This window comes from Schistocerca piceifrons, chromosome 8, assembly GCF_021461385.2.
Source record: "Schistocerca piceifrons isolate TAMUIC-IGC-003096 chromosome 8, iqSchPice1.1, whole genome shotgun sequence".
NCBI lineage: Eukaryota > Metazoa > Arthropoda > Insecta > Orthoptera > Acrididae > Schistocerca > Schistocerca piceifrons.
Genome location: NC_060145.1, coordinates 81,527,146 through 81,553,750, shown reverse-complemented (window position 1 = coordinate 81,553,750; position 26,605 = coordinate 81,527,146). Strand labels below are relative to the sequence as shown.

At 39.7% G+C, this 26,605-nt stretch overlaps 1 protein-coding gene across 1 annotated transcript in view; it reads right to left on the bottom strand.

The window, feature by feature from the left end:
• Window positions 1-26,605, bottom strand: part of LOC124712086 — a 143,722-nt gene that overhangs the window by 27,127 nt on the left and 89,990 nt on the right. The window contains exons 14-15 of the mRNA XM_047242383.1: window positions 20,505-20,862; window positions 19,668-20,075 (exon numbers count right to left, since the gene is read on the bottom strand). Of these exons, the coding sequence (XP_047098339.1) occupies window positions 19,668-20,075; window positions 20,505-20,862 (766 nt within the window). The remainder of the gene's footprint in view (window positions 1-19,667; window positions 20,076-20,504; window positions 20,863-26,605) is intronic.

Sequence of the window (26,605 nt, the reverse complement as noted above, 5' to 3'; positions counted from 1 at the left end):
GTAAGAAGCATGTTCGTGGAGAGAAAACGAAAGAACAGCATAATGATGTTGGTAAGGCATTGCTTTTCAAGCAGTGTTTGCTGTAAGCAGCTCAGATGAATGGCTACTAGGGGTGAGGTGGAGCGTGTAGAAACACTCCTTCCCCTTGCTCTCTTTCACCCCGCAGCTGCCCCAGTTCTGTTCAACTGGCCATCTGAGTAATATTGCTTTCCCAGTAGACTTCACTGTCAGCCTTGTTATGGCCTGTTCCGCTGTCTGTAATGCAAACTCTCCAATTTTCTTTCTTTGTATTTTCTAGTTACCTATAACTGTGTTGTTTTGTTTCATAGTTGTCTCAGTTGTGAAGCAAAGACCTTCACTGAGTGACAGAGTGCAAGAAGGAACAGACAATTCACAGTGAGGGTAGGGATGTAATAAGGATCATACAACCGTGTGACTAGACAGCTAGGACAGGAAATTTTAAACATATGGTGAGCAAAGTAGTCTGGATGCTGCCAACATGTTGGCATATCTATAAGAGCTTTCTTTCTTTCTTTCTTTCTTTAAATCGAAAAGAGAAACTTTTTGTTGGTATATCTTCTCTTTGTGGTCCTGGTAAAAAATAGTACAAGATCTGAAGCATACAAATTTCACTATGACGATTTCGACTGGGATGTGATACACAACCTTACAGGACGTTTCTACTTACTGGAGAAGAGTGTGCTTACAGCACCAAAGCTCTTCCAAACAAATGGGGAAAGAATCTAATTCTGATGGTCTCTCAACACACTAAGCAGGTGACAAGACTGAAATGGGAAAGATGTGGTACCAACAGAAAAATTTTGACTGAGCACCCAAATATTTAAGCTTGGTGAGCCAAATACTTGAGGAGCATAAGAACTTTCCATTCGCCAGGCAGGGACACTGCACTGACACCCATAACATGTTCATCCTGCTGTTATAAACTAAATGTACGATTACTGTCCACCCAAGATTCATGTAAACAGACACTATCTCATCAAATAGACTTGTGCTTGTTCATAGTGGTTTCAGGAGCAAATTTAGCAATGGAGCACATATCACACAAATTTTTCCTTTGACATTTATGTTCCTGCCCATTTTTTATTTGTAGAATCAGTGCCAAAGATAAAGTTTTATGAAACAAGCATACAGACTTCTAACTGAGAGAGAGAGAAAAAAGATGAGTAAACCTTACCATTACCTATGTTCTAACTGAATACACAGAGAAACTTATGTCATGATGAAAGTAAGTAACACAACGTTGACTCAATTACATTAACAATGTTTTTAAAGTCACATGTACTATTTTGCTGTATATTACTTCACAACTTGAAGCCACATTCTTGTTGTGTCCATTCTTCTCAGCCGTCGATAGCACGAACATTATGCAGTTAACTTTCTTGAACCCTGGACTCCCTAGTTCTGAAGTTAAATAAGTTGTTAAAGTCAGGAAAATTTGTGCGATTAGTGCTTTGACTTCTAACACTGCCAATCTTAACAAAACTGTATTGTGTGTAGTATTATTCACAGTTATGTTATTGAACAACTAAACTACAGTTTTTGTCAGAACAGTTGGAAAGTTGATGGCAAAGACCAACAAGAACTATGGTAGTGTCTCTTCTGGATAAGATATTAAATAGTTTCAAATATGTGCGGCACCTGTCGCAAAAAATGTATGAGCTACAAGGAAATTGTTGGCTTTGATTTGTAGGTAGAAATAATGAAGTGGTGTGTGAGCCATATGATTTAGTTCAAAATATGCACCGATTTCAGAGATAGTTGGGTTAGCTATGAATGAAATGAGAAGCAACAGTACTTAAATACAGTTTTTTTTAACTGTCACACACTTTGGTGAGCTGTTGGAATACATCCTGGATTTCCAAGGTGTTGGTTACGTTGGGAACGTCCCCACTAAGTAGTGTCATGATGACATTTATGGAACAACCCTTTCATTGGGTCTGCCATCTTATGTTATCAGTCATAACCACTCTTGCCAACTACTATCCCATATTTTGCATATTTCCTTTAAACATTCATTTTTTGCAAACAATGTAGCAAGTTTCACAAATCTGAAGTCAGATTTACTTCTTGTCACACAGCATCTGTCTATGTCTTAATTGCTTTCAGACTTCTGCTAATTTTTTTAAACCACAAAACCAGAAGAAAAATCCTGGAATGTTAGGTGAAACAGTATGATCTACCACTGTGTTTATGAAATGGAAGGGTTTCAAACTTAATGTCAGTACAATTAATAAAATTGCTTATTGATCTTTTTATATTGTACAAAACTTCACAACACCAGCTGCAAAACCACGGCATCATCTCGCAATTGATGACAAATGAGGAAATGGAGGAGTATAAACTTCATTTAAAAAATGCAGGGCCCATCTGCCTCCGGATGGTAGCACCTCGTCATAGGGTCCCTTGCCAGGGTTGAGGTGAAGACCTCAATGGCAACTGTGGTGGACAAGGTGCACTTTGGGACAGCATTGGTGGTGGAAGACCCACTGCATCTGCATTCTAGAAGGGCAAATACTCATACTGATCACACTTGGGTCACTGTTTAACAACTGCTTAACTCTTACAGCTGAAGCTAAGCTTGATGTAGCTTGATGTGCAGAGTTGATACGCAGACATTATTGTGGACAGAAAGTAAAACAAAAAGTGCATGAAGACACAAAAAAGCTTTCAAATAGTTACAAGCTTCTTGATAACCTGCACAAATCCATCAATGAGGTGGTGAAACAAGTAGTTGGGGGAAAAAAAACCACCAACATTTCTATAACCAGCTATCAACTAACGAAGGGAACAAAATAATCTACCATCTGGCCAGAGTATGGTGTACAGCTGTTCAAGATATAGAACATTACAGGTGTGTGAAGATAACAATGGTTGGTGGCTTTAAAGAAAGAGGATTCTGGGACACTGGAGAGAGAGTATTTCAGTGAAATACAAAATACTAAATTCCTCCGTCCACCAGCACCAAAGGGTAATGTCATGACTGAGCCAGTTCTATGTATCACAACATATGAAGTCAAAGCTGTCATTTGTAACACGCAAAATGGAAAAGCCCTAGGATCATACAACTTTCCTGCAGACATAAGCAGGACTGAGGAATTTAATGACAAAGTGATCACATGGTTGGCAGAATTGTGGAACTCCATCATTTATGGAGGCCACATACCCGCCAATACTGGTCATCTAGTATCACATATCACTTTTGAAGGCAAGGGTGAATGTACCAACTTCTGTCCAATCTGGCTCCTCTCCCACAATATGAAGATAATCGAACATTTCCTTGAAAAAAGACTGAGGAACACAGTCCAATTCTCAACAAACCAGTGTGGGTTTGTGAAGGGGTTTTGCTGCACACCAGCTGACGGAGGAGAAATTTTGTGAGAACAGAAGATAACTAAATCTCGCCTTTCTTGACATGGAGAAGGAATCAGATGAATCGGTATCCTCTTTGTGATCTCCAGGTTCCAGACGTTTACATAAACCGGGTAAAGCTGCTGCACAACAACGCCAGCACAACAGTGTGTTAATCTGCAGGATTGACTGACAGCCTCCCTGTTGACAGTTTGAGTACATCAAGACTCAGTTCTGTGTCCACCGTTCCTTGCTAGCATAATGGATATCATAACGCACAACCTACAGAAATGTGTACAATGAACAATGCTGTATGCTGATAAAGTGATGTTTGATACAGATAGCAGGAAGGATCTTGAAACTAATGTCCAAACATGGTATGATTGTTTGCACAGATTTGGCCTCCATACAAACATCCACAAGACTGAGTACCTCGAAACGATCCCGTCAACACAGACTATAAAAATTAACAGAGCCCCTCTCAAAAAGGTTCTTGACTACAGAGTCATGGTTATGTGAATGAGAATGTGCTTCAGGGGCATCACTGGTGTTCTTTGTGACAAGAAGATGCCCATCTGCCTAAAAGATTTACCACACAGCAGTGAGGCCTGTTGCATTATATGGTACACAGTGTTGGTCCACAACTGGAAGTAGTAAGAGCTCACTGAATGTCATGGAAATGCAGCTACTGAGAATATAATTAGGCATTTCTCTGCTTGACCATATCAGCAATACAACAATTTGACAACTAGCTGGAGTGGTTCTCAATGAGAATGGAGATCTAATTGGTATGAACACATTGCATGGACACCACTCACATTCAATCAGCTCAGCCCATCATCTCACTATTGAAGGCCATATACAGCTTGGAACATCTGAATTACAGTGGTAGGACACTGTAAATGCAAGCCTTAGATCAAGAGGCCTACATCTATGGGAAACAGATGGTGTGCATTGATTCAAAATGTAAACACTAGGAAGAAGACTTCTATAATGTCACTAATTTCCCACAATTTATATTCCCCTATTTTTTTTTTTTTAAAAAAAGAATGCAAAGTCCCTTTACAAGTGTAAATAATGGGATTTCATACAATATATAAGAAGGTTGAGAGACAGAGGGAGAGAGAAATGGGGTTATACCACAAGGATTCAACAGGAAATTCAGTCAGCATTCTGGGTCACGGGGCACCACAACAAGGTGAAAGAGAAATACATAATACAGTGTTTTTTTCCTTTTCATTACAATATCAATTATTTGTCATTTGCTGTTTGCTTTCCCTACAATATTTTCTGATCTTTTCACCGAGGATCCCCTCTACCCACCCCCTATCACTTCAAACCGATTTTCTTACCTCTCCTGCCTTCTAATTTTAACACTTTCCTTCTTTGACATCCATATTTTTTCATAATTTTTTAACTTCTTGGCTCTGGTGTTTAATTTATTATCTGAGATACTTGAGGATCTGTTTTGTTAGTATATTGTCAGGTACTATGAACAAATGTACAAAATATAATAAACTTATTTTCCTTTCCTTCTTTTTGTTCTATGTTTTGATATATTTCATCACTGCTTAGTAATTTTCAGACTTGTGTGCTTCTTACTGAATGTAAAATGTTCATCATAATTCTTTCCTGCCAATATTTCTCGTTTATCTGACCTATAAATCAGCTCTAAAAACACTCTTGCATAGAGGCAGTCTGGTTTCATTAACTGAGTTATAATGTGGTGTCAATGCATTTCTCAAAGTACCATTTTTGTTATTGCAATTAACCCATTTTCATGAATTTTCTCTCCTAACTAAACTTTCTAACTTTTACATTATTTGATACACCTTAAGTGCTAATCTGTGGACCTAATTTTTGTGGCTCGTAAATAATGAAAATTCGTGAATCGAAAAGTGGGTTAGGTGATTTAATTATATTTTTAAGCATTTAATTCATGTCGCAATCCATGATGAGTGTGAATGTTGCTACAAGACAATCAGAGAGGGAGGGGTATATGTAGCCTGTCGGTTGGAATTCCACTGGGGCAACTGTAGGGGGGAATCAAATGGGGAAACTCAGCAATACTATCCCATGGAAATGTACGCTCTGCAAAAAAGGCAAGAGAATCGATGGGCAGGAGGCAAAGACTTGTACCTTTCAGGCTGTATTAGATTATGTGAAATGATCTCTGAACTAGAAAGGTTGAAGGAACTCGGTAAATTAAAAAGTAATGGATGAAAGGGGAAGAGCTCTTCACTGTCTTTATCTACATTTGAACTCAGTAATTAATAAGTTTGACTAATTACCTAAAGTAGGTAGGGAAGAGCCTTATCCAGCTGTATGTCACAGTAAGGTGCAGCAGACTCCTAGCAAAGCAAATAAGTATCTGTCATTATCAAATGAGAGTAGGAAGAAAAGAAACTGACAGATTAAAACTGCATCCCAAGTTTCATATCAGGGCACACTCCAGTGCAGAGTGAAAGTTTCATTCAGGAAGAAAATAGTCTCCGTGCTAGGTAGTAGCCATGACAGGGGTGTAGATCAGATGGTACAGGAGAAATTAGGAACAGAACACCAGGTCACAAGTAGTGTAAAGCTAAGTGCAGGCCTTAGCCAGGTGAGAGAAGACTTGGGTAAAAATTTTGACAAAGACAGCGTGTATACGGGGACAAGGAAAAAAATTCCCCGATTATTCCCGGATATCCCGTTTAAAAAATACCGAAAATACACTTTTTCTGTGCTAAGCGACAGTAGGTTTTCCGTAGATTTTTCCCTCGGAACTGTAAAACTTATCAATCCTTTGAATGGTTAACGTTTTATATAATCGCGTAGAACTTCCCAGAAAAAAAAAAAGGAGAGAAGTTTTGGAAAGACCTTTGATTTGCAGCAACATATACGCTGCATATTTTCGTATTACGAAAGTATAAATTCGAATTGCACCAAACAAAGCGCGTTAGTTTCCGGAACGTTGCAACCGAGGTTGCGATGTCCTTTTGTAAGTGAGTCATATCTCAAGCCACGAGATCTCGCCAGCCGATGACAGCAGCTATTCATAGCATAGGACACGTGTTATAGTCAGCCAATAGCAAGATTACTGGTTACATAGTGCGAGCACACAAGAGATAAAGTTAACGGTTTACATTAATGTACACAGTACCGTATATCTACAAGAAAAGCTAAGCTTTCACATATAATATTGGTCTCTAAGATTAACACGCTACAATAGAAGTTAAACTTTCACATGTAATATTGATCTTTTTTTGCGTGTGTTATACTTTAAGATACATCACACAAATGTGCCAGTAAATTTAAAATTATGACATAAATGCCTGGACTCGAAAATCTTGTAAGTGGCTGGTCCTCAAACTGTTCAGTTTCGAACGCTCTGCAATTTAGATATCCATCCCACTTTCTCACACGTAACATAATTCATCGTGCGTGAAAAGAAATTTCCTTTGAAAGTAACACTTTTCTAACCACCGTTCGCAATACTGTTAGAAATAGGTTCGATTTACCAGTTGCCAGAGAGCTCCAGAAAACGCATTATTGTGCGTGTGCGACTGCAGTGGTGTAGGAAGCCCGCATGTTCGTGTGTATAAAGCACTAAGAGAGCTTACATTGCACCATAAAAGAAACAGGGCATCAGAGGATACTCCAACGAGCATCGAAATTTCGTAAACCATACTAAAACGCATAATTCGGCTTGAAGTGCAAATTGGCTTTTTCCAGATTCACAATGAAGTAGGTCCCATCTGATATTGAGCTTTTCAGTGCGGTTTTTGGAATGTAAATTTTCTTGGAGTACCAGTACTCTACGATCTCATGTTTGGTTCTTTATTATGGCGTAATGCCATACATGGCAGAAGATGATAACGTGCACTTGAAATTCAGCAAACAGTTGGAACTAGCAAATACTGTAGAATGAAACACTTCGTTTCAAATAAAATGATTGCCTCAGCGGAATTTCTTTAGCAAACTTGCAAAAATAACTTCATTCTTCTGCAAGGCGATTAATGCTTGACTGCTACTAACTTGGAAAGAAAATAAAATCAGAAACTAAAATTAATATTATATTTTTGCCCTCCGTGATTATGTGAATGTATTTTAATTCACTTGGTAGCTCCCGACCACAGAAATCCGTTTTGTTTTCATTTGACGTGGGAGCTGTACACGAAGAGAAGCATCTAAATCACTTAATGTAAACACGGGTCACATAGGACTAACCCCCTCCCCACTACAACTCTTGACAACTCTGTGCACGCGCGAATCTGGCAGCTAGGGCGTGCGAGAAAAATTTTTCTCGTTTGCATCTGGCTGCTTGCTGCTGCTACTACCGATACAGCTAACAGCCAAACTTCAAGTAGCGGGAAGCGGGAGAAGGTACTGCTTATACGCGAGTCAAATGCGCATGCGCAACAGACCGCTGGCAACTGGTCAAACAAACCTAATGTGAACAGTTGTTACGTCATGCTCATAGCAAGCAGTTTATTGTTACGAAGAATTACAGTCTGCGCCCTACGGCCTTTGACATATTTTTGCTATCTGCAAACGCTTGTGCGTGCACTGTGTTTATTGTCCTAAATTGCACATTTCCTTTGCCACTAAAGTTTTATTTTTTTCCCTCTTGTTTATATTTTATTGCTGCATTTCTCCAGTAGCCAGGATACAATAACATTCTTTGCTAGAGAATCAATTCTGCAGTCAAAATTACAAAAATTTAACAGAAAGCTAAAACAATGAAAAATTCCCGGAATTCCGAAAAATTCCCGGTTTTTCCCGGTTTTCTCCCGGATGAAAAAATTCCCGGGTTTTTCCCGGTTGTCCCGGGTCGTATACACCATGAAAGATGATCAGGTTATCCTAGTATGCGGAGCAGGGAAATTACAGCATTATGGGTGACCTGAATGAAATACGAACAGCAACTACAAATGTAAGTATGAGTTTTGTGGAGGTCCTACAGCATCCTGACGAGCCCTAAGTTAACAGTACTGTGAACCATGTGAGTTGAGGAAGCTGCTGCTTGCTGAAATGGATCTCATATGAGTGCAGTGCCTGTTGCTACAATTGGGAGACAGGAATATACTAGACACAGACCACTCTTGAAGCAAAGATAGTTTGGCTGAGCTTGTTGAGAAAAAAAAAGAAAGGAAAATGACCTGAAGTCATCAGAGGTGTACCTTTTCAGGTTACAATGAGGATTCAGGTACCCAGCTAAGAAAGAAAATAACAGAAGAACCCCACAAAATGGTTAAGAACACACAGAAAGGTAAGATTATGTTTTTTTCCCACAAAATATCAAGAAAGTTGAGTAATAATGCAGAAGAGCTTCTTGTCTGTTTGGAAAATTTAGAGAGCTCTGAAAAGACTGATAAACTTGGGTCTGTCGGAGTATCACATAACCACAAAGTTAGAAAAGTTAAGATACAACAGATTAAGTTCTAGCATCTTATTCATGCAGAACTAATATGGAAAAAGGATAAGATGTCGCCTACATTCAGACAGAACGCAAGTTCGAAAACAATGAGACAAGTAATTTTTTAGTGACCAGCACATTCAAGTGTGTGTTTCTGAATTAATATTGAAAAATACATCATTTTTAATTGTAACTGTACATAGATTCCCACTGGGAAATTTTGAATGGTTTATGAGGAATATGGCGTTCTAACTATGCTATTTGTCAGGCAGCAGCAACTAGTTAATAGTCTATGGTGATTTCCATGTAGCATTTCTATAGGATTCTGATAGGATAAATAATCCTGAAACCTTATTTGGATCCTACAATTTGATCTCAGTAATTAACTTTCCAACATGGTTGGATAAAGACAGTAGGACCCCAACAGATAAGGTTTTCTTTGATGAAGCTCAAAGCAAGAAAATAACTCTGCATCCAGTACCAAATGCTTTCTCTGATCATGATGCACAGTTAGGATAAATAAGGTACTGCCATACAAAGTAAATACTACTCAGTGGAAATCAGGAATAGTAACTAATGACTCCAGGACAAATGGTTTGAAGGGTAGTTTACAAGAGATGACCTGGCATGAAATTTGTAGAAAACTAAACACTGACATTAAATTTTTTTGAAAATAGAAAGGACATTAAATAACATTGTGAAATACCGTGGACCACTAGAGATGCATCAGTTTACAAGAACAAGTAAAGATCCTACAGCTGTTGCACATTACAGGAACTACTTTAAGCTACGAAGTTATTAAAAAAAAATCAAGAAACATTAAACAGAAATCAGGAACTCTGGCAACAGACTTAAGGCTATATGGAATGGAGTGAAACAAAAAAACAGGACATCAGATAACAGAACAAGATAACATCACTATTAATTAAATGGAAGGGCTGAAAATGAAAGGTCGCCGGTAGCAGATATGTTTAATAATCAATTCGTACATGTAGTAGAAAATATAGGTACAAAAATTTCATGAGAAAAATCACAGCAGTACAATGAAAACGCAGTTCTCATAAAATTCAATCATATGAATGTATCACCAACTTCTCCTTGTGAAATTAAGAGAACTGCAGTATGTCATCTCACAAAAATAAAATTTCATCTGCATCTTATGTTGTTTCCAACAGGGTACTTGAAATTTGTTCCCATAATTGAGGGTATGCTGAAAGGTAATGCCTGCAAATTTTTTATTCTGTTCTCAATATTTCCCGAGGTACTACATGTCAGGCATATTACTCTGTCAAGTTTCCCGCTTCACTGACGAAAGTTGCATCCCTCTGCCACTAGAGGATTCCGAACTATAGCATGTAACCTGACAGAGTTTAACATAACTATATTGGTGCATGAGAAAAGGCAGGCTGTACTTGAATTTCTAACTGCCACAAAGTTTGTCCATACATAGAACACCCTCACCTTCAGCGTACCAGACAGACCACACACAACCACTGTGACATATGCAACAATCAGATATCTTGGCTTCACCAACATTGATCATCTGACATACAGTCCTTACTTGGCCCCATCCAATTTCCAACTGTTTCCAAAGCTTGAAGAACACCTGTGAGGATACACTTTTATAGTGATAAAAGTGCTGCAACCAGTGGTGAGGTTGTGGCTGTGGCTGTGGCTGTGGCCGTGGCCATGGCTGTGTCAACACAGTCAAACATTCTAAAGTACTGGTATCAACAAAATGGTCTCTCACTAGGAGAAATGTGTTCATCACCTGAGAGGCTATGTTGAGAAATAAATACGTTGGCACAAAGAACAAAGATCTAGAAACTTGATGAAGTTCGTTCTATTTAAAAAGCTTTAAGAATTTTTGCACAAAAAATTTAGAGGCATTATTTTTCAGCATGCCCTCATAATAAGCCCTGTATTACCTGAAACATGTAACGCGTTTAACTATAGGCATTTTCCCGGAGGGACTGAAATATGCCATTGTTAAACCCCTCTGTAAGAAAAGTGGTATGAGAAATGCCAGTAACTACCGGCCTGTTTCACTTGCAACATTTTCCAAAATTTTTGAGAAAATGGTGTGTTTCAGAATAGTATTCTATTTGAGGAACAATAACAACTTTAGCAAGTCACAGTTTGAATTTCAGAGGAGTTGCCCAATTGAAAATACCATTTACACTTTCACTCACGAAATTTTACAAGCATTAAATAACAAAATAGCACAGGCTGGTATCTTCTGTGATCTACGGTATTTGACTGTGAGAACTATAATTATTCTCCTAGATAAATTGAGATTTTCTGCAACTGACGGTATTGCCAATCAATGAATTATATCATACCTACCTCAAAGAATGCAAAAAGTTGTACTTAGTTGTGCAATCAACACAATCAAGGGAGATTCTTCTGGCTGCGGCAAAATCCCACGAGATTCCCCAAGACTATCTTATGTCTGCTATTGTTCCCCACATACGTACACTATCTTCTGTCTAATACACAACAAGAAGAGGTTAGTTCTTTTCACAGATGACATTAGTATTGCCATCAGTCCAAGCATACATACAACTACATTACGGAAGTGGTAAACAATCTTGTTGAAAGTATCACTGACTGGTTCTCTGCGAATGGTCTCACATTCAATTTAGAAAAGAGAGAGCAAGTCCCATTTAGGGGTTCTGCAGCAATGATAAATGTAACACTTGGTGAGGAAATAATAAATATGGTGGAAACGTCAAAATTTTTACGTTTCCATATTGATGAAATTTAAACTGGAAAAAACATGTTTTGGAACTCCTAAAGCAACTTGTTTCAGCCTCATTTACACTTAGAATCACTGCAAATCTATGGGAGAGACAGATCAGTTAAGTTGACGTATTTTGTATATTTCCATTCAATAATGTCGTACAGAATTTTGGGGTAACATATCTTTACGACAGTCTTCATTGCTCAAAAATGAGCTGTAAGAATAATATGTTGCACTTACCCAAAATCATCTTGTAGACATCTGTTTAAGAAGAGAAATAAAGTAATTCATTCACCCAAGCAAGCACATCTCAAGCGCACACGACCACCACTGGGGCAGCTCGGATAGCTCGGATCAGAATGTCATTCTGGTGAGTGTGTGTGTGTGTGTGTGTGTGTGTGAGTGTGTGTGTGTGTGTGTGTGTGTGTGTGTGTGTGTGTGTGTGTTTCTGTGATGAAGGCTGTGGCTAAAAGCTAATGTGTAAGCATGTATCAAAGTAATCAGCAACCAATTGCATGAAAGAAATTTTTTGGAGGGTACTTAGCACCCTTCTTTAGATGGTTATAGCTGCTGTATTATCTGTGAGTGTAAACAATAGGATGCATACAGCAAAATGCCGTGGTCCTGTGTTTCGTAGTGCCTAGAACCACAGCCGCAATCCCGTGGTTCTAGGCACTATGAACTCCATTTTGCTGTATGCATCTTAGTATTGACACAAATAATGCAATAGGTATAACCCTTCTGAAGAAGGGCACTAAGTGCCCAAAACTGGTTATGAAATTAAATTTCTTTTATGCAACTGATTGCTGATTTTTTCGACATATGTACAACTAGGGTTGCTGAGGAGGGATAAAATACTAAAAATAATGTGTCTTTTAATTGTACCTGTCTGCAAATTAGCATGTCATGTTTACAGTAAGCAGGAATCTATTTTTTCCTCACAGTGCTGAAGTAGTTAGGTTTTTTGACTACTGCTTCACAACATATTTATTCCCTCATGACATCTGTTGTAAATAATCCTCTGCAGTTTGAAGGGAAATGACATACATAATTACAACAGCGAAGCAAAAAATGATAGAACTCCACATTACTGTTGTCTTTAGCATAAAAAGGAATGCACAATGCTGCAACCAAAGTTTGATTACTTACTCTATAATATAAAATGTCTATCAGACAGCAAGGTATGATCTCTAAAAACAAATGGATAAAGTTTCTCCTTGACAACCCCTATATTTCACAGAAGAATTTTATTTATTGTAATTTGTAAGATGGTGGTGAGGAATTAAAAACTCTCATCTGTATACTTAAAAATAAATAAATAAAAAAGTGAGCATCCAGCCATATTTACAAATGAATGTTATTTGACTGTAACATGACTCACTCCACATTGTTAAGATTTATCATGCAAGTGCTCCATGAAACCAACCAACCAATTTATCCTATTATTAAAATTTAGGTTCTTTTTTATAATTAGTAAAAATTTTATGTTTATTTGTGGGGACTTAAGGATTTCTATTGGCTACCTGCTCCAAGAAGATTTCATTTCTATGTCTGTTACATTTTCATACAGAACAGTATCAACAGAAAATACCAGACATTTTACTTTCCATAGACACGTCAAGTTGCAACCAGGCACAATTAAAAGACACTCACATATAGCTTTCGGCCACAACCGTCATCAGTCCAGCATCTCGGGCTGGAATGCAATATCACGTGGGATGCAAGTAACAATCTGGAGGAGGTGGGGAAGGGGAAAGGATAGTAGTGTATGGGGGGGGAGAGAGACAGACGCTGTCTGGTGGAGTGTGCAGTGACTCGACTGCCAGCAGGCGCAGCATCAGGAGATTGTGGAGCAGGGAGGTGGGCAAAAAGAAACGAGAAAGGAGAAGAGCAGGGAAAGACTGACGGATATGCAGGGAAAGACTGGCTGCAAATAATCAGGGTGAATGATGGGAATAGGGAGGAGATGATAGGACAGTCGAGGTGGAAACTGTTGGGTGGAGGATGTGAGGGGCGTACATTACTGTAGGTTCAGGGTGGGATAACTATGGGAGCAGAGAATGTGTTGTAAAGGTTAACTCCCATCTCACAGTTCAGAAAAGCTGGTGGTTGAGCAAAGGATCCAGATGGCTAGGGTAGTGAAGTAGCTATCGAAACTAAATGTGTTATGTTCCGCTGCATGTTTTGCCAAAGAGTGGCCTACTTTGCCCTTGACCACAGTTTGGCTTTGGCCATTCATTCTGGTGGACAGTTGGTTGGTAGTTATACCAATAAATAAAACCAGGCAATGATTGCAACAGAGCTGGTAAATGACATGGCTGCTTTCACAGGTGTCCTGTCCCATGATGGGGTAGGACAAACCTGTGGCATGACTGGAATAAGAAGTGCTGGGTGGGTGGACTGGGCAGGTTTTGCACCTAGGATGTTGTGGAGGTTGGGTGGGCGACCAAACACCACTTGAGAAGGGGTGGGGAGTATCTCAGGTAGGATGTCTCATTTCAGGGCAAGATTGTAGGTAATCAACGCACTGGCAAAAGATGTGGTTCAGCTGTTCCAGTCCACGGTGGTACTGGGTGACGAAGGGGACACTTCTTTGTGACTGATTTTTGAAGATGGTGGGAGGGGAACTGGCACGGGAGATCTGTTTGCGGACTAGGTTTGGAGGATAGTGCCGGTCTGTGAAGGCCTTGGTGAGACCCTCAGCGTACTGAACAGTGGAGTTTTTGTCACTGCAGATATGCTGCCCCGGGTATCCAGGGTACATGGGACTGATCTTTTGGCGTGAAAGGGATGACAGCTGTCTAAATTCAGGTACTGTTGGTGGTTGGTGGGTTTAATGTGGACATAGTGCAGATGGAACCATCCGAGAGGAGGAGGTCAGCATCTAAGAAGATGGCATGAGGAGAACCATGTGAAACAGATTGGAGAGAGGGTGTTGAACTTGTCATGGAATGAAGATAGGGTGTCTTGGCCCTGGGACCAGATCATGAAAATATCATCAATGAACCTGAAGCAGACTAGGTATTTGGTGTTTTCAGAGGCTAGGAAGGTCTCCTGTAGATAGCCATAAAAAGATTGGCATAGGAGGGTGCCATACAGGTGTCCATGGCTGTGCCACAGATTTGTTTATATACCTTCCCTTCAAATGAGAAGTACTTGTGGGTTAGGATAAGGTTAGTAAAGTGTATGAGGATTGAAGTAGTGTGTCTGGAGTCTGCAGCACACTAGGAAAGGTAGTGTTCAAGAGCAGTAAGATCATGGGCATGAGGGATGTTGGTGTAAAGAGGGGTGGCATCAATATGATAAGTAGGGATTCAGGAGGTACAGGGGTGGGGATGGTGGAGGGTCGGTGAAGGAAGTGGTTGATGTGTTTGATATGGGAGGCTAGATTACAGGCAATTGATTAGAGGCATTGGTCACTCAGTGCCGAAATTCTTTCAGTGGGGACACAATAACCAGCCACAATGGGACATCCAGGATTGCTGGGTTTGTGGATTTTTGGGAGCATGTAGAAGGTGGGGTGCTGGGTGTCACAGGGGGGACGAGAGGAACAGATTCAGTGGAGATGTTCCGGGAAGGGCCTAAGGTTTTAAGCAGGGATTGGAGTTTGTGTATGACTTCTGGGATGGGATCACTATGGCAGAGTTTATAGGTGGAGGAGTCCGATAATTGGCAGAGACCTTCTGCCAGAGAGTCACAGTAATTTGTAACAGTGGTGAAACCTTTGTCTGAAGGTAGGACAATTAGGTCAGGATATGTTCTGAGGTTGAGTGTGGCTGTTCCTTCTTCTACTGAAACGTTGGTGTTCTGAGGAAGGGGCCTGGGGAGTGATGGCGAGGCTAAGTTGGAGGTAAAGAATCCCTGGAAGGTGACCAGCAGGTGGTTACATAGGGGGGAGGGGGGGGATTATGGTTGGATCGTGATATGAACTGTAAGAGGCATGGTTCAATGTTGGAAGTAGGGTGATTTTGGTGGGAGGGATTGGTGGCGAAGAAGTGCTCACATGGCAGCGATTGGGAGGAGGAAATAGGTCTTTGACAAATCCAGCATGGTTAAATTTGGATGTAGGGCTAAAGGTGAGCCCTTTGGATAGGACTGAAACTTCTGTGGAGCTGAGGGTTTTGGTGGAAAGGTTCACAACAATGTCAGGGGAATGTTTTAGTTCTGGATTTCATGGAGGGTTGGTAGGGAGTTTTGGGGGATGCAGCAAGCTGAAAAGATCAATTAGGCAGGGATTACCTGCTATGAGGGGTGGACAAGAAGGATGACTGTGGGTACGATAGGGGTTAGATAGCGGTGCCCTGAGGTGGCAGTGGGAAATCATCCACAGAGGTGGTGTCTGGAATGCCCCTCCAGGTGCTGCAGTGACTAAAACTCCTTTGCTCAGTATGCTGATGGTCTTCCAAAGGCCTTCACAGGCAGGCACTACCCCCAAACCTAGTCTGCAAACATACCTCCCATGCCATTTCCCATCACATCCCAATCCACCCACCACCCCCAAAGACTAGCCACAAAGGAGTGTCCCCTTTGCCACCCAGTACCACCCCAGACTGGTACAACTGAACCCTATCCTTCGCCAGGGGTCCTGAAATGTGGGGCATCCAATCCGAGACACTCCCACCCCTCCTAAAGTGGTGTTCTGTCACCTACCCATCCTCCACAACATCTTAGTCCATTCCTACGCCACTCCCAATCCCAACCCCTTGCTACAGTGATCTTTGTGGAAGACCCAGGTGCAAAACCTGACCAATCCACCCACCCAGCAGTTCCTATTCCAGTCCTGTCACAGGTTTACCCTACCTTCCCAGGTGCCAGTGTGAAAGCAGCCATGTCATTTACCAGCTCTGCTGCAATCATTGCACAGCTTTTTACACTTGTATGACTACCAACCAACTGTCCACCAGAATGATTGGCCACCGCCAAACTGTGGTCAAGAGCAAAGTAGACCACCCTGTATACAACGTGCAGCTGAACATAACATACTTGATTTCAATGGCTGCTTCACTATCTGAGCCATCTGGATCCTTCCCTCAACCACCAGCTTTTCTTAACTGTGAGATGGGCATTATCCTTACAACACATTCTCTGCTCCCATAGTTATGCCAGCCTGAACCTATAGTAATGTACAGCCTCCACATCCTCCACCCAATAGTTTCCACCCCGTCTGTGCTATCATCTCCTCCCTATCCTCATCTACCACCCTGTTTATTTGCAGCCTTCTGCGAACAGATCCACTGACGCTACACCTGTTGGCAGTCTAGTCACTGCACACTCCATCAGACAGCGTTCGTCTCTCCCCCACCCATACACTACTATCCCTTCCCATTCCCATTCCCCTTCATCTTCTCCTTCCCTACCCCCTCCAGATTGCTGCTTGCATCCCTCATGATTGCATTGCGGATGAGATGCTGGAGTTGCAGTCGTGTGCACTTGACATATGCTTGCTTTTTGTGTGTGTGTGTGTGTGTGTGTGTGTGTGTGTGTGTGTGTGTGTGTGTGTGTGTGTGTGTGTGTGTGTGTGTGTGTGGGTGCGCGCGCGCGTTTTACTGACGAAGGCTGTGGCCGAAAGTTGTATGTGAGCATCTTAATTGGGCCTGTTTGCAGCTCGACTTGTCTTCTGTACCGTAAGCCGCAATCTGTCTTTTCCTTTTGATACACATTTTACTTTGATACATTAATTTCTTCTGCCCAGCTTTAGTCTCATTAGTGATATTCTTGTAACTTTCCATGACGAAGTCTATTTATTTTCCAAAAGAATCAATTTTTGAAAACATAATGCAATTGGAACGATACAAAATCCACTCACCAAGTGGCAGCAGGAGAACACACATATAAAAGGAATTACGTATGCAAATTTTCTGAGCCAGTGGCTCCTTCTTCTGGCAGAAGAGTTGAAGGGAAACAAAGAGGAGTGAAGGAGAAGACTGGTGAGGTTTAGCAAAAGGGATTAAGTTCGGAAAAGTCACCCAGAATCCCAGGTGATGGGTTTGTTTGTCAAAAATTGTCTAAGTATTTCACAGATTAGTTCTACCAGTTTAGATGACTAAATTCTTGAGTTTCTTTATTTATGGCTTCTCATCAAAAGAGTCAATTATCTCTTTGAAACCAACACATATTTTTAATTCAGTAAACTGCAGTGAATTTTAGACTTCAATTTTAATATTTATCCTATGCAGGATCTGTCTTTCTTGCAAACATTTTGATATTCATTTAATTGGATGTTCACTGAGTTTTTTCAGATGTATTCAGCAGAATTTTTTATAAGTATTCAACAGGTTGCTGGTAAGGAAGATATTCCTATTCTTTTCTTGATACTTTGTTAGCAATCACCTTTAATTATTTTTCAATCCTTGAACTATCATTTTGTTTATCAACAACAGAGTTAAAACACCTGTGAAGTTTTAAGATTCCATTCAAGAAACCATGATTCTTCATCTATGGAATGGAGGGTAAGATCAGCAGAAAGTCCTACCATAAAAAGAATTTTTTTCAAAGTTTTAGTTGTTTCAAATCTGAGGATAAATTGAAATTTTGGTGGACCTTTGTCCATATCACGAGGACCACAAAACATTTCCCAATAGCTTTTGCACAGCTTATTCGTTTCAAAATTTTCAAATCTGCAATGTACTGGTTAGCAACTGTGCATTTTTCTACAGAGTAACTGCATGAATTCACAATAATAAACTTGTGTGACACATGTTCCTTATGGAACTCCTATCTGTCATGACAATCAATTCGTGATCGTTAGTGAAGATGATCACTTGTTTGATCTTTGCCCATTTTTGTCACAGGGAAAGTGTGCCTCTAAGTAGTCGGACTGTGGTTTTAACTCTGGCTTAAAGTCTAGTATACAATTCAACAACTGAAAGAATATGGTGTAAGAATGCTTCAAATTACAAGTTCTGTAAGGCTGCAAGTCCAGATATTTCTGTTTCTCTTCAGCAGTCAAAAAATGAGAGCTTCCATTCTGTACAAACTTTTCCCTTAGTTTAAACAATTTTTCAGAATTTTGGATACTGGATTGGTGGTATCCCTGTGATTTTTCAAATTTCATCGGTTTCCACACTACAATCTTCTTCAAGGTTGTCTGTCATAAAGTTTTAAACTCTATTAATATATATAAAAACAAAGATGAGGTGACTTACCGAACAAAAGCGCTGGCAGGTCGATAAATACACAAACATACACACAACTCAAGCTTTCGCAACAAACTGTTGCCTCATCAGGAAAGAGGGAAGGAGAGGGGAAGACGAAAGGAAGTGGGTTTTAAGGGAGAGGGTAAGGAGTCATTCCATTCGCGGGAGCGGAAAGACTTACCTTAGGGGGAAAAAAGGATAGGTACACACTAGCACACACGCACATATCCATCCACACATACAGACACAAGCAGACATATTTGTGTGTGTTTGTTTGTGTATCTATCGACCTGCCAGCGCTTTTGTTCGGTAAGTCACCTCATCTTTGTTTTTATATATAATTTTTCCCACGTGGAATGTTTCCTTCCATTACATTAATAAACTCTATTAACACATTGACATTTTCAGCCTTCCTCGTCGTAACTGTACAACCACCGTGCAAATAATAAGAAGAAACAGATACAGTGCATGGTTTACTCACTGATAACATAATTTAAAAGCATTGTGAGTGCCTGCCAGATTTTTACTACAAAATTTCAATTTTAATGCACAACTTTCAATCCTTAACAATTCTTTAGCGTATGCAAAGTGTACAAGTTCCACTATAAGCTCACATTACTTACAAACAGAGGACACTACACATGAAAAGAAACCACTGCTTCTTCCTCCAGCCTTCAACTGCCCCATAGTTAATTTTCACTATTGTTGTGCCATCCATGCTCTCTGTTGCAAATGTGTGGGTTCATTTACAAAATATCCCTTGTAGAGAATGACAAAAAGCTAATCCTAGTAATCTGGCGAACTGGATCACATGGTATATATCAAAGGCTACCAAATCTTACACCTTATGCATGTGTCTAGCAACATACCAAGGCCGCCCCTACCTCCCTCTTCTGGTAGGTTTACATTTTTTGTCTTTTTATTTGGTTGTAGTTTTATGCCATCCCAAGTAAATGAAAAAGCAATTTTTCAAATAACTTCAAGCATGGAAACAAGTGACTGGATAACAAGTAATACTCACCCGTAGTTGTTGATTCTGTTGAGGTCTGGGCTTGGGCGGCCTCACTCTCTCTTATCACAACAACAAAAGCTCTCTTTTCTGGGTGCCGGTCAACAAGGTGTCTCTCTACTATATGTCGCTGGAAGTGAAAGTATGGACAGTGAGCACAACCATAAAGGCGGTCGCCATGCATACGTAAATGAGCACCCAGCCTTTCAAGAGGAACTTCAGGCGCAGAAGGCGGACAATGAGGACAGCGATAGACTACTTCATCCAGGTGTAATGCACGGAGGTGATGCCTCAACATTGCCTCGCTACAGGTAAGATAGCTGCAACCTGCTGCACTACAAACATATCTTCTGTGCTCTTCCACATATTGTGGTACAACGTATTGTTGCTGTTGCAACTGTCCCTCTTCATTAGCTGCACCTACAAACAAGTCAATCCATTACAACACACACTGCTGGCAGTTCAACTAAATTATATTGTTATTGTTTATCTTGCACCTCTACTGATACAAGGAGATTGTAAAACTTATTCCAAATATTTCCTAGTTGTCCCTTACTCCTCGCAAATTGTTTAAATGTGCTTCATAGATTCAATATACATTTCTCCACAGCTAATGAATACTATAGATATTTATTGAAAACCAAAGAATAATTATTTTCCTTCTTTCCAAGACAGTTTCACAACTCTTATCAGAATTGTTTAACCCAAACCCAGATCTTAAATAACTAGTATCTTGTAAAAAATTTTAGTGAGGAAAGTATCACCAATAAGATTTTATATTCACACTGCTCTTCAGACAATTATCCATATTGTAATGACAATGGCTGAAGTGAAGAAAATAAAACCTACCAGCAGTCACTGCAGTGCCAGAACTGCTACTGGTCCCTGAGGTGGTTGGCTTTGGAACACCAATATTAGAACTGGCAGCCAGATTAGTCATTTTGTCAAACATTTTTTCATTCCGTTCAAGGCATGGAACAGGATTTACAACCTCCACTGTGGGAATGTCTGCAGGGTCAACATCTGGATCCAAATGCAGGCCTAAATGTCGCTTCATGTTGCTACGCACTTTCGTTTTGAAAGAGCAAACTGAACACTCTATAGGATCTTTCAGAATTGCACTCATTGGCAGTAGATGTATCTCCTCCGGTCGGTAAATGGTTTTGACCACACGGCCAGTTGGGTTACGTTTTGGTCTCCCTTTTCCCTGAAAAGCAAGACTTCACTATTTATTTTGCATTTTAGTCTAAGTATTTGCCAGAAGTCCTTTCGAACTATTTGTCTGGAAAATGTATGACATGTTTAGTAACTGTTATGTAAGCATACCTAGATATCAGAGAAAACTACTACATATTTCTTAAAATTGTGAGAAACAACAACATCAACTCTTAGAGGAACACACAATTGAAGACAAAAGCAAATTTTACAAATAAAGGAAAATCAAATACAGGAATGTTACATTCTGAGTACCCTCGGTTTGGATACTGCATGTTTTACTATTAATCCACATTCCCTGGGTTCCCATTTTGATCTTTGCCATGCAAATATTCTTAATAAAAATAATCAGCTACAGCAGCCGAATCTATCTAGTACAAGAAGTCCCCCCTCCTCCTGCTAATGGCTTTGTCAAAAACGGGGTTGAGGATAGAGTACAGGGTCGGTTATTATCTTGCCCTTTGGGTGGCAAAGCTCTCCTAGGCTGAAGAAACAGTAACAACTAACAGTTTGAGGATGCAGCAGGCAATTGAAACCATTACTTTACACAAAGGAAATGTAGCCTCTAACTAAAAAAGTTTGATGACAATTTTTCCAGTGGTAAAATATTCTATTTTGGTCTCCTAATTCGATCTTTGAGAGGTGACTACCACGTGGAAAGGTGAACACAAGAAAAATTATTGAAAAGTGAACAAACACATAACATTATACAAGTCGGAGCATGGAATATAAGGAGTCTGAGTGAAGTAAGGAACCTGGACACTCCTTAAAAAATTGCATAGGATAAAATCAGCCACATTACGGATGTGGAAAGAGCATAAAACATGTCTTGCCAGAGGAATACAGAGTAATATCAACAGCATAAGAAAGTGGTTTCAGGGGGCGGGGGTGTAGGATTCCTTATGAATATGAAAGTAGGGGAAGAATGAATTAATACAAACAATTCAGTCTTTTGATCATTTTCATCACAATGAAAGCTAATCAATGCCTTTAGAAGACCTGTGATCAAACAAGGCAAAAAGTGAGATGTAACATTCCTTCAGAATTTATAAAATTAATGGAGAAAATGGCAATCAAGAAATTATACAAGTTAATGTGTGGATCTGTGAGAATGGACACATACAATCAGAAGTTTGGAATAATATGAACACCTTCCAAAAGATAACAACGGCAGATAAATGTGATAACTCTCACACAATCAGCTTTACAGTTCATGCATCTGAGATGTTATTCAGAATAACATGTACAAGAAGAATTGGAGTAGTAGGGAATGAGGACCTGTCGGATGACAAACAGCCTGGGTTTTAGAAAAGATGAGGCAGTCCTGTTGCACTTGATACTGGAGGCAAGATTTAAGAAATTTCACAACACTTTCATGGAATTTGTCAACCAATAAAAAACATTAAACAACACAAAATTGTGCAAGATGTAAGAGTTCCTTAGAAAGAAAGAAGAAGAAGAGGATACCAGCTATTGAGAAAGACAAGTAGTATCGCTGGTAGGCAATGAAAGTCTCTTAATTCTATTTTATTACATTTTTCCGGAGAAGCAAAAACACTTGCTTAAAAAATAATATAAAGTAATACACATACAGCTGCAACCTGTGGAACGTTTAGGTATTGACAGATTAGAGAAATCCATGAACTTTCAATTCTCTCTTTGATAATGCTGTTACCAGTTCCTGGAATTATGGGGTTTCATAGACAGATGGAGTTACAAGGTTTTCATTGCCTACCATCGAATACAAATGTACAAGAACCATGAGACAGCTACAAGAATGGAAGAAAAAGAACAAAGTGTTCGGATTCAATCTGTATTCCTAAGAATCAGCAAGATTTAAGTTCAGGGAGAAAGGAACACAACAATAAAATCGGCTGATGGCACACCTATCCTCTGTAAAAGTGAGGAAGATTTACAGTCCGTTGACTGGAATGGACAATCTACTAAGCACAGAATATGGATTGATAGTAAATTAAACAAAGACTAAAATATTGAGCAGCAGCAGAAATGAGATTGGCAAAAAAAATTAACATCAAAATTAAGGATCGTACAGCAGACAGAGTGAAGAAATTCTAATAAAGTAGTCGGTCTTGATCACATAATATTTATTCACAGTAATCCCACAAAGTGTCTCCTCTGGTGATCTGTGGAGATGACAAGCAGAACCAAACACATGCCAGCAGGCACATTCGTCAACTGTTCAATGGTCGATGAATATGTCTTCTAGCATATGTTTGACTCCACTCACCGTCTCCACAGATTGCTACAGGGGCCACTCAATGGTCTGAAGATGCAATCATATTATCAGAAATCAATAAGGAAATCTGCAACCCTAGAGGAAAAATAATGCACAACAGACAATGCAAGGTAGATATAAGAAGCAGACTGGTACATGCAAAGAGGGCATTCCTTGCAAAAATGTGTGTGCTTAACATCAAATGTAGGTGTTAATCAAAATTATATATTTCTGAGAATGCATGTCTGAAGTACAGTAGTGTATGGAAGTGAATCTTAGGCTGTGGGAAAGAGAATTGAAGTATTTGAAATGCGATGTTACAGGAGGATGCTGAAAATTACATGTATTGACAAGAAGTGAAAGGGTTCTATATAGAACAGGCAAAGAAAGGAATACATGGAAAAAAATATTCTGTCCACAGAATAGAAAAAAAATAATAATTATAAGTAAGATGACAGGATGTGTTAAAAATATCAGACAGTAACTCCCATGGTATTAGAGGGAGCAATAGAGAGCAACAATTACAGGGTAGACAGACTGGAATATATACAACCAATAACTGAGAATAAAACTGGGTGTGCATGCTACTATGAAATGTGAAGACAAACAGGAGAGGAAATCATGAAAGGCAATATTGGATGACTCAGAAGACTGACTGGAAAGGGAGAGGTTGGGTGGGGAGGGTATTTAGGTGAAATGACCCCTCTCCCCCTCCACCTTTTTATATTTGCCTACTTCTCCCAAATCCCAACTCTCTTGTGTCAACATAAAGCTGGAACTTGTTTCAACTTATGGACTTCCTTTGTATGCTGTATTTTGTTAAGACACGCCTACCTTTGTTAATTTTACCCTTTACATAAACTAATATAATGCAACTCTTTCTCCAGTTTGATATGAGAATGTGCTTTGGTACTTAACAATGTAGGTCACTCTACAATGGGATTAATATGAAGAGCAGCTGAGTAAATCGTGTTGTTAACAATGCCATAAGCACCAAGTGACATGGAGATGTCCGTATTTCTGTAACTGAGTGAAAGCTTTTTTTCTGTTTATAATTTATTGTGTAACTATTTTTGTATCACATTACTGTGCTTCTACACAGAGAAGAAAATTGTTAGATCATCTTGACTTTTACATGGCTTAAACACTGAAGATACAACAGAAAATCTGTGTTATAGAATTGGAAAAAGGCACTTGACATATTGAAAAGCAGCCAGTAAAACAATGCCAACAGACTACCCAACAGACCAAAAGACACTGAGCATGGTAGAATTAAGTTTTAATTCCACACAGGGTGAAATTTGTGTGTCATCGTATTAATCTGGTTCAGTTACAAAGAATATAGAATTGAGTAGTGTCTAGATCATGGTACCGGCCCTCTGGGGTATCCAGGGTGGAAAGGAAACTCTATCCCTCAGTAAAAACCAATTCGAACCTCCCACATTGTCACTGGGTATTGCCATGACTGACTCCCAAATAGACTCACTGCACACAAACAATTCACAAAATTTTGTTCTATTGATTGGCAAGCTTCAATACGGATTGCCAGAGATTTTGTCAAGCAATTGTATGTTGAGCAGTGGCTCACCATATTTAATATCGAGGATTGGTCTTTAAAGCTCATGTTTCCAGCTTAATCCCCTCATGTTTAAGAGCATTTCCAAAATCTTTATACATAATAAAACCCTTATACAATGCATTTTAGTCATGGCAGGATACATACAGTTCTTCCAGCAGATGTTCACTGTACGCTTCCCAGGGCCTGTGATGAAGGCAACTAAAGTATAAAGCTTTGAGTGCCCTAATCTTCAGATCTTTCAGGTGTGGAAATAAAGTTCACTTTAATAGAAGCCTCATGTGTCAAAATTAAGACGAACTGTCTTCTGTGTGTCATAAATCTAAAGTCAGTGGTTGCTGTCAACTCTATACCTCATGACCAGCTGTAAGTGACGAATCATTTTCATTGTTCTAATGATGTTGGAGGACGAACAAATGATTGCAAAATCATTCACAAATAAAAAGTGTCATCTGTAACACTTTACCATGAGAGTATGCTACTGACTGAAATAGCAAAGACAGTTACTTACAACTGAGCTTTTGAGTGACAGCCATTCTATTACATCTTTTATTCTACACGTTTGAAAGTTTTACAGTGTGTAGATACATCTTTTAGGAACAATATTTTCATTTCTCCACATAATTTCTATCCCTCTCAACTGCCTTACGCCATCTTGGAACCAGTGCCTATATAGCCGCACGGTAAACTTCTGGACCAACCTGTTGGAGCCACTGTTTGGCAGGGTGCCCAAGGGAGTCATCATCTTCAAACCTTGTACCACGAAGAGAGTCTTTCAGTTTCCCAAAGAGATGATAGTCACATGGAGCCAGGTCAGGACCGTAAGGCGGGTGTTTCAGTGTTGTCCATCCTAGTTTTGTGATCGCATCCATGGTTTTCTGACTGACATGTGGCCGTGCATTGTCGTGCAACAGCAAAACAATCTGCTTTTGCCAATGTGGTCGAACACGACTCAGTCGAGCTTGAAGTTTCTTCAGTGTCATCACATATGCATCAGAATGTATGGTGGTTCCACTTGGAATGATGCCCACAAGCAAGAGTCCTTCCGAAGCTAAAAACACCGTAGCCATAACTTTTCCAGCGGAAGGTGGGGTTTTTATTTTTTTTTTTTTTTTCCTTGGGTGAATTTGCATGATGCCACTCCACTGGTTGCCTCTTCGTCTCTGGTGAAAAATGATAGAGCCATGTTTCATCACTTGTCACAATTTTTCCAAGAAATTCATCTCCACCATTCGCGTACTGTTTCAAAAGTGTGCTGCATATCGTTTTTCTTGTTTCTTTGTGAGCCACTGTCAACATCATGGGAACCCACCTGGCAAAAACTTTTTTTAACGCCAACACTTTCAGCCTGGCAGGATATCAGTGGTATGTCAGCCAAAAATAAATAACCATAGAAAGGAAAAATAACATAAAAATTAAGAAATGGTCACAAAGGTATCCTTTGTGTAGCTGTTTCGGACTGAAGTTCCTTGAGATAGATTCCTATGTTTTTCATTACAAAAAATATTCCTACCCAATCCTGTATACATAGGAAGCCTGTTGTATAGATGCTTCAAATGGGGTGAGGTAAAAGAGTGAAATCTCCAAAAAAAAACTGAAGGACCTAAATGGATTATAAACTGAAGATAAGTCACAAGTTGCTCTCATGTTCCTGCCTAGTTCCTACCACACCTCTAAGTGTACTTTTACTCAAATCACCTTAAGAATTTGAGGAGGATAGTTACTGATCTATTATCATCAAAGCAACACAATAAAATGACATTCTTTGTCTAATTTCTTTATCTGTCTACTGAATGATTATGTAACCTGTGTAGTATCTTTTACTAGTGATCAAGGTTGAAATTTTGAAGCAGACTTGTGGTTTTCTAGCTAATACAATTTTGCTAGTATACTTGCCGTCACCTTCCCATGTCATGGGGGGGG